Source organism: Pristis pectinata, chromosome 20 (genome assembly GCF_009764475.1).
Source record: "Pristis pectinata isolate sPriPec2 chromosome 20, sPriPec2.1.pri, whole genome shotgun sequence".
In the NCBI taxonomy this organism is placed as follows: Eukaryota; Metazoa; Chordata; class Chondrichthyes; order Rhinopristiformes; family Pristidae; genus Pristis; species Pristis pectinata.
In genome coordinates, this window is record NC_067424.1 from 28,811,431 (window position 1) to 28,828,194 (window position 16,764).

The 16,764-nt window shown below is 42.7% G+C and overlaps 1 protein-coding gene across 2 annotated transcripts in view; it reads right to left on the reverse strand.

The window, feature by feature from the left end:
• The window catches only part of scube3 (signal peptide, CUB domain, EGF-like 3), a 257,239-nt gene that overhangs the window by 128,363 nt on the left and 112,112 nt on the right, over window positions 1-16,764 (reverse strand). For both annotated transcript variants that reach the window (XM_052034596.1, XM_052034595.1), the window contains exon 4: window positions 15,640-15,774. In XM_052034596.1, coding sequence (XP_051890556.1) covers window positions 15,640-15,774 — 135 coding nt within the window. The remainder of the gene's footprint in view (window positions 1-15,639; window positions 15,775-16,764) is intronic.

The following is a 16,764-nucleotide window of genomic DNA, read 5'->3' on the forward strand; positions in this document are numbered from 1 at the left end:
TATCTTGATCCTGAGCAAAGTTTTATCCTCAGATATTCTCCATCACTCAGACCAACAACTTTCAACTCTGCAACAATGCCGTCTCCACCCCTCTTGGAGTGAATGGGGCTTACATTAAACATCCAGAAGACCAAGATCCTTTAACAACCTTTTTTTTACTTTCAAAAATAAACTTTATTCATAATAAAAAATATACAAAAAGGAAGAAAACAGTGCAAAATACAGAAACTTAACATTCATGATTGTTACATTCAGTAGTATAAAACTTAAAGAGAAAAAAAATACACAAACATTGCACCATTGCCACTAATGTGGCTCCCTGAGGTGATTCCCCTTTCATTGTTCAAGGGGCTTCCCCACCCTACTCAGCCCCTCCATGTGCGGTAGCGGAAGGAGCCCAGACTGTGGTCCTCCCCCACAGAGCCTTAGCATGGCTGCACTGAGCTTCAGTGAGTCCCTCAGCACGTACTCCTGCAGCCGGGAATGTGCCAGTCGGCAGCATTCCCTTACGGACATCTCACTGTGCTGGAAGACCAACAAGTTTCGGGCAGACCAAAGGGTGTCTTTCACTGAGTTGATGACCTTCCAGCAGCACTTGATGTCTGTCTCATTGTGTGTCCCCAGGAACAGCCCTTAGATCAGAGGGTCCTCTGTCACACAGTTGCTGGGGATGAACCAGGACACAGACCCTTGCATCCATCTCCACACCCTTTTAGCAAATCCACAGTCTGAAAAAAGGTGGGTGACCATTTCTTCCCCCCCCCCCCCCCCCCCCTGCCCGCAGCCTTCCCGAGGGTAGCGTGCACTGGGGATGATGTGTTGTCTGTGGAGGAAGGCTCTGACTGTGAGGGTACCTCTCACCGCCAGCCAAACAAGGTCTTGGTGCTTGTTGGACAGATCTGACGATGAGGTTTGGACCGTTTGCTCAGGGAATAAACCTACAGAATCCATAGCGTCCCTGTCCCGCTGTGTCTGAAGTACATTCCACACTGACCACTGGCTGGTGGACTTGTGGTCAAAGGTGTTTGCTTGGAAGAACTCTTCCACAAAGGACAGGTAGTGTGGCAACGTCCAGCTGACTGGGACGTTGCGCGGTGGAGGGGCCAGGCCTATCTTCCGCAACACCGGGGACAGGTAGAACCTCAGCATGTAGTGACACTTGGTGCCCACGTACTTTGGATCCACACATCGACTGATACAGCCAGGAAGATAGTCATCAGGATAAGGGCAACATTGGGTACACTTTTGCCCCCATTCTCAGGGGACTTATGCAGCGTGACCCGTCGGACTCGCTTCATCTTGGATCCCCAGATAAACTGAAAGACATCCCAGGTGATTGCTGAGGCAGAGGAGTGAGGAACAGGCCATATCTGCGCCAAGTACAGCAGCCCTGAGAGCATATCGCACTTGATGACCAAGTTCTTCCCAGTTATTGACAGGGAACACCATTTCCACAAACCCAACTTTTGTTTGACCTTGCCAATCCGCTCCAGCCAGTTCCTGTTACATGCCTCAGCCCCTCCGAACCAGATCCCCAGTACCTTCAAGTTGCTGGACTTGATGATGAAGGGCACAGTGGATTGATCGGGCCAGCTGGCGAAGAGCATGGCCTTGCTCTTCCTGCTGTTGACTCTGGCCCCCAATGCCAACTTGAACTGGTCGCAGATACTAATCAATCTGTGAACTGACCATGGGTCTGAGCAGAAGAAGGTGACGTCATCCACGCACAGGGAGGTTTTGACTTGTGTGCCCCACTGCCTGGTAACATCACCCCTCTTATGCTCTCGTCTTTCCTGATGAATTCAGTAAAGGGTTCAATGCTGCACACAGACAATACAAGGGAGATTGGACAACCCTGCCTGACTCCAGACTTGATGGGGAAACTATCTGTCTCCCACCCATTGATTTGGACCGCACTATGGATATCTGTGTCGAGCAGTTGGATCCAATTTTTGACTCCCTCCCCAAAACCCATTTTGGAGAGCACGTCCAACATGTTGAAGGCCTTCTCCTGGCCCAAGCTGACCAGGCAGGCATCCACCCTCTGTCCTGCACATAGGGGATGGAATCCCTGAGCAGCACAAGGCTGTCAGAGATCTTCATGCCAGGTACAGCACAGGTTTGGTCTGGGTGGATCATCTGTCCCAGAGCAAACTTGACCCGGCTGGTGATGGCCTTGGACAGGATCTTATAGTCCACATTCAATAGTGAAATGGGTCTCCAATTCCTGATGTCCTTCTCTCCCTTCTGCTTGTCGATGAGGGTAATGATGCCCTTCCTCATGGAGTCTGACATTCTGCCAGCCAGATGCATAGTGTTGTACACTTCCAGCCAGTCTGGGCCCATCCAACCCCACAGAGCCAAGTACAACTCTGCCAGTAAGCCATCACTTCTGGGAGTTTTACTCGTCCCAAGGGAATGGATGGAGCCAGTCACCTCCTCCAGGGACAATGGCTGATCCCGGCTCTCCCACTTGCTGTCGTCTAGCACTGACATCCTTAACAATTAAGATCAACTACTACATGCCAGAAAACATGGTTTACTTTCCATTCCTCAGGAGGACCTCTCAGTGAAGGCAGATGCCAAGAGGGAAACGTCGACTTGAGGCAAAAATGCAAAGGATACCCACTGACCACAACACAGATCGGTCAACATTAAAGAATGAGTCCTGAACAGGGAGAGGTATAGAACATGAGAATGGTCAGTGCTAATGGAAACTACACTTCTTGAAAACTACACTGGCCATCAGAGATTACACTTGAAATTTCAAAGCAGCAAATAATTTCACTGCTACCAACAACTTCTGTATTTTAGAAAAAGAAGCAAGATTTATCATTGGTTGAAGACTGATAACACAAATAAGCCTGTGCTAATCATCTTCCAGATCATATGTTGTAAAAGATATTAAAAATTAAGTTGGACTTCACTGGAATTCTTAAATGAAGTTCTGAACTCTTCCCTCTTCTGACCGTTATTCCAATAACATTTCTAAATTATTCTTAAATGGTGTCACAGAAATACTTGAAACAGTGTCCTAATATGGAAGTACTTGATTAACAGAATCGATGTGGAATTAGGGATCAACCACATCCGCATCCCAAGAGTGAATAAAAAAAATTCCAGAGGGATACAATGCAACATATTAATGGCATGTTTAGGGATTTAAAAAAACATAGCATAATAGTTCTGTTTTCCAAAGGGCGCATTGTTACATTTTCTTTAATTTATTCCTGCCTGCTCCAGCAATTTATTTTATAAAAGTTATCATCATTGTAAACACTACATTATGGAAAATGTACTTTTTGGTCTTCAAGGTTCAAATAAACGTTAATCCTCCAAGATTCAAGTCATAATTGGCATTTGTCAGTCTCACATCTGTCACCAATTTGGCTTATTGTCCATGCCACTAATTAACAACGAATGCAATTGCACACAACCAGTAAAAACACAATGAAATGAACTCTTACATTAAATAAGGTCAGACAACATTTATCTTCAGCTTCCTGCCCCTAAACAAAAACGGAAAATGCAGCAACACAGGGAATGAGAAACATACAATTTACAAATTCCTAATATAAAAATTTTTTTAAAGTTTTGAAACAGATTTTACATTTACTCAGAGCATCATCAATATAAAAGGAAAAGATCCATCAAGTTAGATGTCTCATTTTCTTTTGAAAACAATGCAGCTTTCTGCTAGTCACCAGTATCAAGGATACTACGTCAGAGTTAACAATTTGTGTTAAAGACTACAAAGCAAAATAAATCTCCTTCAAACTTGTCTTCACCATCATCATTAGAAATTTGAATTGAATAGATAACCACAGATATTAGCAAAGAAAATACTGAGATAGTGTTCATCTCTGAACTAGCACAGAAGATTGTTTGAACCAGAGAAGCATCATGTCTTTCAAAGTAATCAACAAACACCAGATTATAGCCTGATGGACTATCTCAGATCCAAAGCAGGATAATGTCCCTGTGAGTATCTCATATCCAGAGCAGGACAATGTCCCAGCGAGTATCTCATGTTCAGGGCAGGAAAATGTCCCTTGGAGTATCTCAGAACCAGAGTAAGCCACTCTTCCTTGGATCCAGAGCAGGACAATGTCCTAGTGAATATCTCACATTCAGAGTAGAACACTGTCCCTTGAAGAATCTCAGGTCCAGAAAAGAACACTGTCCCTTATAGTATCTCAGATCCAGACCCAGCAAATGTTTCAGATCCCTCTCCTCTGTTGATGGAGTCATCTGGAACTGCTTTCCTGGAACACAATTGAAAGAGCCACTTCCCATAATTTACCTGGTAATCTTCATTTGTGTGAGCCAAGTCCTGTTCTTGGGAGCAACATACATTGGATACTGAAGATATTGGATTGGCACTGTTTAACTGGATCAAACACAAATCTCATGTACCCTGCAGAGTTTACACTCATAATTGGCATTATACTTCAATGCTCCACTCATTTGATTTTGGAGGTGGTGCTTTTATCAGGGAAATTTGCTGCACTGTCAGTTTTGCTTTTATTGTTGCACATGAAGATTCTCCTAATAGATTCTGTAAATTGACTTTATTTGATGGCTGTTTGCTGGGTAAGTACAACGTGCTTGCACTGTTCTGTATTATTGACTGTTACAGTTTTGTCAATAGAAAATCTCAATTAAGACTGTCCAATCCTTTTAGCTTTGTTTCGATTATTATCTCATGTGCTCTAGTTTGGGATGTGGAAACGATGGTGAATGGTGGATGGTGAAAGGTGGTGATTTCATTAAGCTCTTTCATTGGGAAGTCTGAGTGGACAAAGTCCATAAAGAGATAAAGAGGTACTTAATAAGTTAGCAGCACTCAAAGCAAGAAAGTCAACTGACTTGATAGGATGCACCTGAGGGAAGTACAGGTGGAAATTTTGGAGGCAACTCTTTCTATTGCTCCTGGGATACAACAGTAATGCCCGAGGTTTGAAGAATTAGAAATGTTATGCCTCTATTCAATCCTCAAAAAATCAGGTCAGGCAATCTGATATTGGTGTTGAAAAATAATTTTAAAATAGTAAATAGAAAACCAAATGTTTGTTCCTTAAAAAAGTTGGCTTAAAATTTCCAGTGTGCCCTAAGAGGTCCCTGCTACAAACTTCAGTAGCACCAGAGGCTGCAACGTAACAGGCAACAGCTTTCCTCAGCTTTTGCGAACAAGAATATGCCACCTGGAACTAATGCTCAGTCAGAGGTGGGAGCTGAATGGGAAAGAGGGCCAATGGTCAGGTTAATGGCAATGGATTTGGGGGTTGGTTTGGTCAGTGAGCTATTAAGCAAATTAGGGGTGGTGTGGGGGAGGTCAGGTTGAGGATCAATGAAGGGGTCACAGGAAGAAGTTCAGAGGTGGTCAAGACCTGGTCAATCAGGGGATGAATGAGTGATTGATGGATGGAGGTTCAGTGTCATGTCTTGGGTCCAAAGAACTGGTGGGTGACTTCCCTTGGCTGGGTCCCATCCACTGTGGTGCTATGAAGTTCTGGCTATCCCAATGGCTCCTGGATAGCATAATCTCCTTGCCCAAGTGTTGCAGAGGAAATGGCATAATCTGAAGTGCATCTAACGTGGAAACCATATCATCCAGGCAAGTGTGACCCAGGCCAGCAATTGCCTCATCGAATTTTCAGAGGGAAGAACATTACAATCACATATCACTGAAAAATCAGTGCCAACTAACTGAATTGTGTAATAATCTGGAAAATGAAGCCAGAATAGAATTATTGAACTAAAGTTGTGTTTGACAAATTTAACCGAGTTCTTTGAGAGCTGATTAACCGGAATATGGTTGCTGTTGCTCGTATGAACTTTCAACACCAAAAAGAGGAGTCCATGGGATTAAAAGGGAAGGGCCATGTGCCTACAAAACTAGCTAAGGGAGGGAATGCAGAAAAAGTGCCATTACCCTTGGGGTAATGGCACTTGGGGTCACTGTCCTCTTGATATTTTTAATGAGCTAGAGAAGAGAAAACTTGGAAATTTAGTAAAGATAAGGAACTTCAGGAGGAGATGGTTAAGTGGGCAAGCAAGTGACAGATAAAATTTAATGGAGGAGTGTGCAAAGAGTAAACTAAACAATATAGGAAAAACAAATCAGTTGTCAGCCTGAACTGCAGGGTGCTGTGATAATTCTTTGAAGGTGGCAAGACAAGTTTAGAAGGCTTTGTAAAGGTAAATGGGGTTCTTGGCTTTATAATTAAAGAGCGAGAATGCAGTAATGATTGACTTTCAGAAATACTGGTCCAGCTCCATTTGGGGAATTCTATACATTTCTGGTCACCACACTTTAGGAAGGTGTCCTGGAATACTTGGAGCAATTTTATTGGAAGGGTACATGGATGAAGTATTTGAGTTTTGTGGAGAGATTAAAGAAGCTCAGGTTGCCCTCCTTGCAACAGTGAAAGCTAAAGAGGGGTTTCAGAGTCACAGAGTTGTATAGCACAGAAAAAGGTTCTTCGACCATTCGTGTCCATGCTGACCAAGATGTATATTCAAGCTAATCCCATTTCCCAGCACTTGGCCCATATCCCTCTAAACTCTTGTCATTCATATACCTGTCCACATACTTCTTTCATGTATCTAATGTACCTGCCTCAACTACTTCCTCTAGCAGCTGGTTCCATATATCTACCACCCGCTGTGTAAAAAAAAGTTGCCCCTCAGTTTCTTATTAAACCTTTCACCTCTAACCTTAAAACAATGTCCTCTAGCTTTCGATTCCCCTATCCTGGAAAAAAGACCTCTCACCCTATCTATGCCCCTCATGATTTTATGTACCTCTATGAGATCACCCCTCAGTCTCCTATGCTCCAATACTCCAGAGGTGCTCAAAATGACAGATTGTTTTGACAGACTAATAAGAAAAAGCAGAAGTGTCACCAGACTGTTTTAGTCTCCTTATTTAAGGGAGGACATTCTTGCCTTTGAGGAACCATGGAGAAGAGTCACTACATTGATTCCTGAGATGGGTTGTCTTATGAAGATATACAAAGTAATATACTCTCTGTGGAGATGATCTTATTGAAATAAGGAATATTCTAATGGGGCTTGATGAAATACTTAAGAACACAGGAAACGAAAGCAAGTGTAGGCATATTGCTACTGGAGCCTGTTCTGCCATTTAATATGATCATCACATTATTTTTTACCTCAGCATCATTTTCCTGCACCAACTCTGCATGCTATGATTCCCTTAATGTCTAAAAGTCATCAATCGCTATCTTGAGTATCCACAGGCACTGTGAGGTTGATTCCCCTGGTGGGAAAATCTAGAAACAGGGGACATTGATTCAGGTTAAGGGAGTGTCCAGTAAGGACTGAAATGAGAAGTGATTCCTTCTCTCAAAGGATATTTTGCTGATATTTCTTATGGTCTTTTGGGTGAGTAGTTCTAGGATACAGATTGAATGAAATAAGCAAAAGAGCCAGAGATAAAGTGAGGAAACTATCTTTTAGGCAATGTGTTGCTATGATCTGGATTGCATTGCCCAACAGCCAGGGGGATACCAACTTTCAAAGGGAAATACTTGAAGGTCAAAGCATTTCAGGGCTACAGTGAAAGAGCAGGGGTCTGGGATAAATTGGAAGCTCTTTCAATGAACAAGCACAATACGATGGAGGTTCTATGCCATGGCTAAGCAACTACCTTCTGTCAGCACTGATTCTGGTGGGGGAAATGCAAAATCAGAAGGAAACAACTGCAATCTGTAAGAGGCAAAAAAAATGGAGAAAAAGACAAAATAACCTCAACCACTTGACCATTGGAGCTGTATAAATAGGTTCCCTGTGGTTTCCCAGATGTAAACACTTATCCACCCTATAACCAGGCCATAATAAATTCTTCAGTTCCACTTTTTAAACACTCACTAAGCACTCAGTTGGGTGTACATGAGTGTTTACACTAAAGAATATTACGCTGACTTAGTTTCTGGACGCCGTCAAGAGGAACAAAAGTGCAGGCAAAGCTTCTGAAAGTTGTGAACTGCAGCCCTCTTTACATCAGCCAGCTGGGAGCCAAAGGTTCTATGAATTTGAACAGTAAGAAGTGCCTGACATAGAGGTGGCATCGAAGTTCCCAGAAATGAGTCCAAAATCACTAGACACAAGTATCTCACATCTAACTGCAGTACCCAAGGGGATAAATTCCTTTTGTCTGGATAGAGAGCCCAGATATTATATTGGTTATCAAAACATTTGTATAGGCAACACAGTTCAATAATTTCAATGAAAAAAGCAATCATAAAGGAAAACTGGGGTCTTACTGTGAATTCCATAAGTAAGAAGATTTTCCTTCTGACCTGTGTGTGTTTGATGCACTGATGTAGGGAGGAGTCTAGACACTTGCAGCAGAGTCCAATGGTGGGGAACACAATATTGGCTTCTATTTCCTCAATCTTGTGTATGTCACTCATGCAGAAACATGTCTTTAGTGCATTGCATGGCCTGCATTGTTGGTAGTTTCAGGGACCTGCCTGAGGGGGACCCAGGCCATGCAGTCCAGCACCAGGGACCTGTTTCAGATTGTTTCTCTTTAAGAAAAAAAATACTCATCAATATAGCTCTCCCTTGTACCCCTGACTGCTGGGTTGTGCTCCCCACCCCAAAATATAAATGCTAATCCAGACTGTGAGCTTGACCCCACCTCCAGCTTAACCTTTATCAAATCCCACCCCTAACCCCCAATTGTAAACCCAGCCCTTCACTCTTGGTTCCAACCTACTGCTCCCTCACCCAATGATCGAACCAGGCCCTCAAGCTCCTGATTGCCATACCAAACCCCTCACCTCCCTGGCCCCTCTCCCCTTCAATCCAGCCTCACAACCCACCCATTTCCCTCCATGTGTTCTACAATTGCAGCATTTTAGAATGGTGAACCCTTGAACAAAATGTTAGCCCACTGCATTCTGCTTATTTAGGATACTCTTCCAGACGCCACACAATTTCTGGCCCAGGCTATCTGCACATTCGAGGGTGACATTTGTTTTGGAAATGTATATGTTACCATGCTTGAATAAAATTCCTTCATTAGTTTAATAACTGCATTAAAACAGTGCAAAGAACTTGACGTGGATGTATCAAATGAGCAAAGCTAAATTCCTTGGTAGCTTATATGACCAGTGTTTAAACAGCTAATTATAGCTGCAAACTATGGGACAATAGGTGTGAGGGTATCTCAGGTTAATGGCTGTACCACAGCTAATGTACAATGTGTTTATAAGTAAAACAGCTTGTACTTGATAGGAATTTAATACCATAGCAATTAACAGCAGGAAAATATAAACATCAAAACATACCCTGGACAAAGATTGTAGAACTTACTGTTAAATATAGACACCAAAAATCTCTTGAAAGCCATGAGCAGGAGCTCAGTATTTTATTGACTTCCAAGAATAAAAATATTCCCACATTCTACTTTTCTGCCATAGAGTCATCGTGCAGGTGGCTTTTATAGCATTACATAAATCATCTACAGCTTCCCAGAACATAGCATTACAACAGGCCGTAAAAAGAATTAGGAATTTGAGGTTTCATTAAAGTATAAAGCCCTATTCATTTTGTGTCACTATATTTTACATATAATGAGCTGTCTGAACAGCTGAACTGCCCAAAGGTAGAAAGATGCTGAGTCTCTAGACTTTCTGGGGCAGTGGCAAGGGGCAGAGCCAATTGCAGCTCCACAAGACATTCACACAGTCTCAAAGGGCTCCCTTCATTTCTTTCACTCACAGCTACAGGTTTGCTGTTTTACTGCTTGGTAATGGATACCAGAAGTATGGCACTGTTCTTAACAAACTATCATTTTGCCTTTATTAAACCAATTATTCATTGTGTTTAATTCTTGTGCCTGCACATTCAATTCCATAATACTGTGTATTTTTTAGAAATTAAGAATCTGAAAACCAATTCTTTTATGTGAATAATGATTAGAACCATGCCCGAGTCATTTTGAGTCAGTTGGGAAAATCGACCAGGCGCATCCTGTATTCCATGTGATTTTGGCACGGGGATACACTGGATGACAACATTCCCCTTGCCATGCATTGCAATGGAATTTACAGCATGGTGTTCTAGGGGAACCCATTGATTTCGATGCCCCTGGAACCCAGAGTAACATGTCCTGGAACCCAGGACAACATGCATTTGAAAGACAGCATGGTCTTCTCAGCACAGGACTCTGATACCTTTAGGTGAGTGGAAAACTTAACTAGAACCTTGGGGCCAAATGGTTGTCTCATTATATGTACCCCTCAGTAACTCTCAAATACTTGACATGTGTCTACCTGCCACCCCATGATCCTACCTCACCCAGCCAATCTCCTGCCCTCCAATTCCTCACTCCAGCTATTCTTTTCCCTCATTCCCACCACACTGATGCCAATGTGATCCCTCATTCCCATGTCCATACTAATGGCTCAGCCCTACCCCACAATCCCTACCTCACATTCACCTCCACCCTCAATAGGAGTGCCACAGAAGTCTCCAGTCCCTTCTTCCCCACTGCACACACTCCAATGCCAGTAAGTCCCCACAGGAGCAGTGTTGGTATAACCCTGAGCCACCAAATGAGTCAGTGATGGACCTCTCGGTGAAAATGTGCAATGCCTGTTTGTTTTGCACAACTGTATTTTTAATGCGGTGGGACATCGGTCAAAACAGACAAGCTCCTTCCACCTGAGTGGAGTTTGAGCACACCTTTTAGTCCAGGAGGTCAGGACTACTGCAATTGGATACTTCAGCAAAATTGACTTCAGATTATTAACATGTTGGGAGTTTTTTGTTTAAATTAAACATTTTTAAAACAACAGTGCATCAGCTTGCCACAAATGGAACACACAGCTGACTTTCTACTTGGTTGTAATATGATAAGGTTTTGATTAGGATCAACAAAATAATTTACTGGAAGTTTTTAATTCAGTTTGTTTTAGAGAGAAGTGGATTAAAGGCATCAAACAACTGATAACATTTTCCTCAAAGTTGTCTGACGATTATTGTATTCAGAGAATAAGTAGAACTTGTTAAATCACTTTACAGAGCATCACTGAACAGAGATAGGATGAGAGTTATAGAAAGTTGCCAGAGCAGCACAGTGGCACAGCTGGTAGAGCTGCTGTCCCACAGATTCAGCATCCTGGGTTCAATCCTGACCTCTGGTGCTGTCTGTGTGAGTTTGCACATTTGCCCTGTGATTGCATAGGTTTCCTTGTAGGTTAATAGGCCATTGTAAATTGCCCCTAGTGTATAGGTGAGTGGGAGAATCTGGGAGGAATTGACAGAAATGTGAGGAAAATACAATGGGATTTGTGCAGGATTAACATAAATGGCTGCTTGATGGCCAGCACGGACTCAGTGGGCCGAAAGGCCTGTATGATTCTATGAGTTCTCGAGCTAAGTTTTAAGGATGCATTTGAAGGAGAAACCAGAGGCAGCAAAGCACGAGGGTATTTCAGGGTGTGGACTAAGACGATTAAAAACTCTGGCAGCTAAGTACAGCAGAAAGAGAAATGTAAGCAGGACCAAAATCAGACCACAGGGTTGATTTCAGAGATGTAACTGATCTTATATCTTTAACACAGGAGGTCATTTGACCGATCGGGTACATGCCAGCTCCCAGGGGAGCAATCCCATTCATCCCATTCCCCCTCCTTATTTCCCTGTACCATTGCAAATTATTTTCTCTCACGTGCCTATAAACTCCCCTTTCATTCATTTTGCCATTAACCTACACTGAGGGTTAATTAACAGTAGCTAATTAATCTATCAGTACACCTTCAGGATGTAGGAAGGAAGCTAGAGGACCTGGGGGAAACCCATGCGGTCACAGAGAGAATGTGCAAACTCAACACAGTCAGCACCCAAGATCAGGATCAAACCCAGCGCTGTGAGGCAGCAGCACTAACTACTGTGCCAGCGTGGAGATGTTGTGAACAGACCTGTAGCTGAAGGTAAGGCTTTTCATCAGTGTGTTGAAAGCTGGAAAGTTAATGCATGTGGGTAAGGGCAGAGTGATGGGGGAGTGGGCACAGCATTGTACAGGGTGTGAGTTTACAAACAGTGACACTTAGGAGGAGGTGAGGAGAACATCATAGCCTGGATTTGGATGCAAGCTCAAGTTGGGGTGGCGGAGGGAGAAAGGCAAAAGGGTAAGGGTGAGGCAAAGGCATAGAGAGCCAATGTTTTAGAGGTGTAAATAGGCAGTGCTGGAGATGGCCAATATTTAAGGCTTAAATCTCAGACTGCGATTAAACAGAAACCTTAAAATGCACTGCTTGGTTTGGTCTGAATAAGCAAAAAGAGAGAAGGGATAGACAACTGAGCCTTGAGAATTTGATAGGAGATAATTTTATAATTTTAAAGAATTATGTGCCATGCTGAAAATTAAGTTTAAAATTTTATGGACCAAATCCTGCTGGCCGTTCCCCAGTTATTCCCACACAGGTAAGTTCTGAACTAAAGTGGACCCCTGCAAGTATGCCTGTGACTTGGTGAGTGACAAATGATACCATGTGCATGGCTCCAGTGGGAGTGCTCAGTCCTGCTGGGACTCTCCACCATTACGCTGGCACTTCTGCCTATCCGATTCTATGTAAATCAGACCTGGCCCAGAATCGGAGACATCGTTTATTTCAAGGGGGATTCAAGGTCTGGAAAGATGGGGAAGGTAAGTGATTTCAAATAAATTAATTTAGATGTTTTCATTGATTTGCAAATGCGTCAATGTGTTTTTAATTAACTTTATCTTCACCCCCTGCATCAAAGAGTATTCTGGGGGGAGGAAGGGGCGGAACCTCAGGATTATGCTGCCCGAGGTCTGTTCACCCCTTGACCTTGACCTGACTCCCAGGCATGGAGGGCCAGCGAGGTCAGCCCTATGCATCCGGCACATGTAGGGCACTCAGCGACTGCGGGTAGTGATTCCAGGATGTGGGCTGGGCTCAGCATGATCCAACCTCTTGACTTTATGGGCATCTGCATCAAGCTGTGTCTGAAGAGGGCACAAAATTGTAAATCACACACAATAAGTATGAAAACCCTCTGCACACAGATTTTTCCTTTCACAGCCAGGTGAAAATCAGGGGCAGATGGCCTCATAACCATCAGCGGTTTTGTTCTGGAGCTCCTGGTTAGGTGCTCCCATGGTGGAATTGCCTAGAAATGGCTCTTGATATGTTATTTTGAAAGAAAATTAGTTTTGTTGCTTCATGACAGAGGCATTGTTTGGTCCTGTGCTGACCAGCTTTTTGCAACATAGCTCCTTTAGAACCCCAAGTACTTTCATTTGTAGCCAACAGTTGTAAAATTTACTTCACAGGAATTGATTTTTTGAGCAACCTACAGAAGCATAATTGACCAGAAAGGTTAACTTAGCTTCTGTCTCCATTGATGCTGTCTGGGTTGCTGATTGTTTTCCTGCTCTGGTTTGGTATAACTGAAATTGTTTTCCTGCTCTGGTTTGGTATAACTGAACCTACCTTTTGAAATTTGTCCTTAATTTTATGCACTTATCTTGTAGTAGCTGTGGGCTGTACTGCACTTCCAAAATAGGGTGCTGCTGGTTTCAATGGCATAGAATTGCAGAAGAGGAATAAAGGGCAGCTGCTTCAATAAATGCACATGTAGCAGTGCTAATCGATGCCTGCAAGGCTCAAACATTGCCCTGGCTTCCTGTTCCCAATGGGATTATACCCAATGGTGTGCAGCGATCACTTAAATTAGCCCCACATTATCCTGGTGAGCACCTTGTGCTGGTTCTCTGTGAATTCCAGCTAATCTTCTTCTGGACCAATTGCCGGCACAGAGAAAAAGAACAATTTATGCCTTCTTGTGCTGTAATCTGGCAGAAATATCTAATGCAATGGTCTGATGTAAAGACAAGGCACATAAAGAACTTTCTAAAGGGAGAACAAGAAACGCTGAAAACACATTGGCCTGGAAATTCCTTAGCTATTGGTGGTGGGTTTGCACTTAGTGTTATGCATGGCACATTTGCAATAAAATCCTATCGTGGATGATGCACACCGAGCACAATAGAATGAACTTGCACAGGTAAATGCTCACAAAGGCTTTCCTTCCAAAACAGGTGAGTTGTCAAGCACTTACAAATGGGGGTGGGGTGTGGGAGTGTGGTCAGAACATCAAGGGCTAGAACAATTGGGTGCTTTTGGGAATTGGAGTGGGAGAGGGGAGTCACAAATGTGATTTGACTGAGGTCAGCGGGAATTACAATCTGGGATCAGATTGAAATCAGCAGTAAGTGGTAGGTGGGGTGTGTGTGAGGGAAAAATACAACCCAAAAGAAAATAAATAACTTTACAGACCAGGAAAACTTGGTCTTCTTTAGGTGATACTGGAACAGTGCTCAACTGCTTTTTCATATGCAAAAAATTGATTTTTCATATGTCAAAATGAGTGGATGTTTGAAGTCACTGTGCATGCCTGATGGCCTCTGAACATTTGCAATAAAAGACCCTGATACAGAATTTTGACCCAAAACATCGACAAACACCCTTTGCCTCCATAGATGTTGCTTGACCCACTGAGTTATTCCAGCGTTCTGTTTTCTTTGTTCCAGATTCCACCATCTGCGGTCTCTTTTGCCCCCAAAGCAAATGTTGCAAACAGCTGAGCTGTGTACAAAGGAGCTGATGGCATTTAGTGATTGAGTTTTTCGATTAAATTCCTTCATATCACATGCAAAAATATTGCACTTTGCAAGAGAAGTTGTAGCCAGGAAAGAGAAAAGTTAATACTTTGGCAGAATGGGATCTTCTATTTTCCACTTTAGCCAAAGTGTTTACACATGAAACATTAATCAAACTGTCTTTTTTAAGTATGTTGATTGTCCTGCCATTTTTCTCTCATCTTGGGATGTTTGTATGTGGCTTAGCCATTTGAAATGAAATCAGATTATTTTTTTTTGGCTAATAATATTTTTAGTTTTCGTAATTCATAAATGATCTTGAAAGGGAATCTCTTCTTGGAGTAATTTCCATGTGGTTGCCCGTAAGTGAAGCAAGATGAGGACAAGAATATTGTTAGAATGCATAGCACAGGATTAGGCTATTCAGCCCAACAAGCCAAAGTTGGTGTTTATGTTCCACATGATCCTTGCCCTGATTTATGGTAGCATTGAGAAAAAGAAATAGCCCCAATCTGGATAGATTTCAGGTAACGATGCTCAGCAATAATGGGTTTACCATCTCTAAATTATCAAAGTAAATCATGGGAAACTGTGACATCTGTTACCTTATGAAATATTACAGCTGATCCTCTGTTTGTAGTTCCACCAAAAAAAAGGTGATCAAGAGGATCTCATTGGCAATCAAAATTAAATGTAGCATTGGAAAAGTCGAAAGGCCATTTTGTGTGTAACTCAGCCTTGATGGTGTTCAAAGGTCCAATTAACTCTTGTTTGTTAATCAGATTAATATATGTTAACAGGACCTGATGGAGGGTTTCAACCCAAAATGTCGACAATACCTTGGAAGAGATTAATTTTGTAAAGAGCAAACTAGGAGAAAACAGGAGATAATGACAGCATGAAACATAAGGGACACCACTTGGATTTCTCTTCAACTAGATGACACATTTTAAGAGGTAACAGAGTCTAACCTTCAGGCCGCAGGATGCAGGTGTGCTGGTTGTCACTGAGGAAGAATCCTTCCCGGCATCGGCACTCGTAGCTTCCCATCATATTGACACAGATCTGTTGGCATCCACCATTGCTGTCTCCACATTCATCCACATCTATTGAAAAGGAATACAGAGGAGTCATTAAAGCTGAAGATTTTAAGTTCCAATGTACAGGTGATTAACCTGGCCTCACCCTCACTGGTCATATGCTTATGAGCAACACATTTTGAAAATGAGAATGTTATGTCACATAAAGTAAAACAAATCCATATTCTCTAATTAAGCTGAGACATCTGTTTGAAATGACCTGAGAGGCTTGTCCCAACTTTGCTGCCTGCTGTGGGAAGAAGATGCAGTGTGATATGGCTTTAGAGTCATAGATTCAAAGAATCATACAGCACAAAAACAGATGTTTCAACTCACTCTGCCCATGCTGATCACTAAGTACCCATCTATATTAATCCCATTTACCAGCACTTGATCTGTAGTCTTTTATACCTTGGTCATTCACGTGCTCATCCAAATACTTTTTGAACATTGTGAGAGTACCTGCCTTCACCATCTTCTCAGGAAGTACATTCCGGATTACAATCACTCTCCGGGTGAAAGGAATTTTCCTCAGATCCTCTCTAACCCTCTTACTCCCCACCTTAAGCCTATGCCCTCTGGTTTCAGACATCTCCATTGTGGCACAAAATTTCTCACTATCCACCCTATTAATGCCTCTCATATTTTTGTATACTTCTACCAGATCCCAACACTCCAAGGAAAATAAACCCAGCCTATGCAGTCTCTCCTCATAACTGAAAAGTTCCATTCCAGGCAACATTCTGGTAAATCTCTCTGGCACCCTCTGCAGCAAAGTGTAAAGTTACTTCCAGTATGGTAAAGTCAAACTCCAGTTTGCACTTGCTACGTGGTGTGTTCCAAAGCTCAGCCTTTACATCGGGAAAGGAAGGAATCCTATTATGTTGGTAACTACAAAATGAGAAAACTAGAGGGTGATTCTTCTGTTAAGGTGATCCAGACTCAGCTAGGAGCTCAAGTCGCACACCAGAGCCCCCAGACCCAACACCTCGGCAGATATCCCATACTGCACGTTTG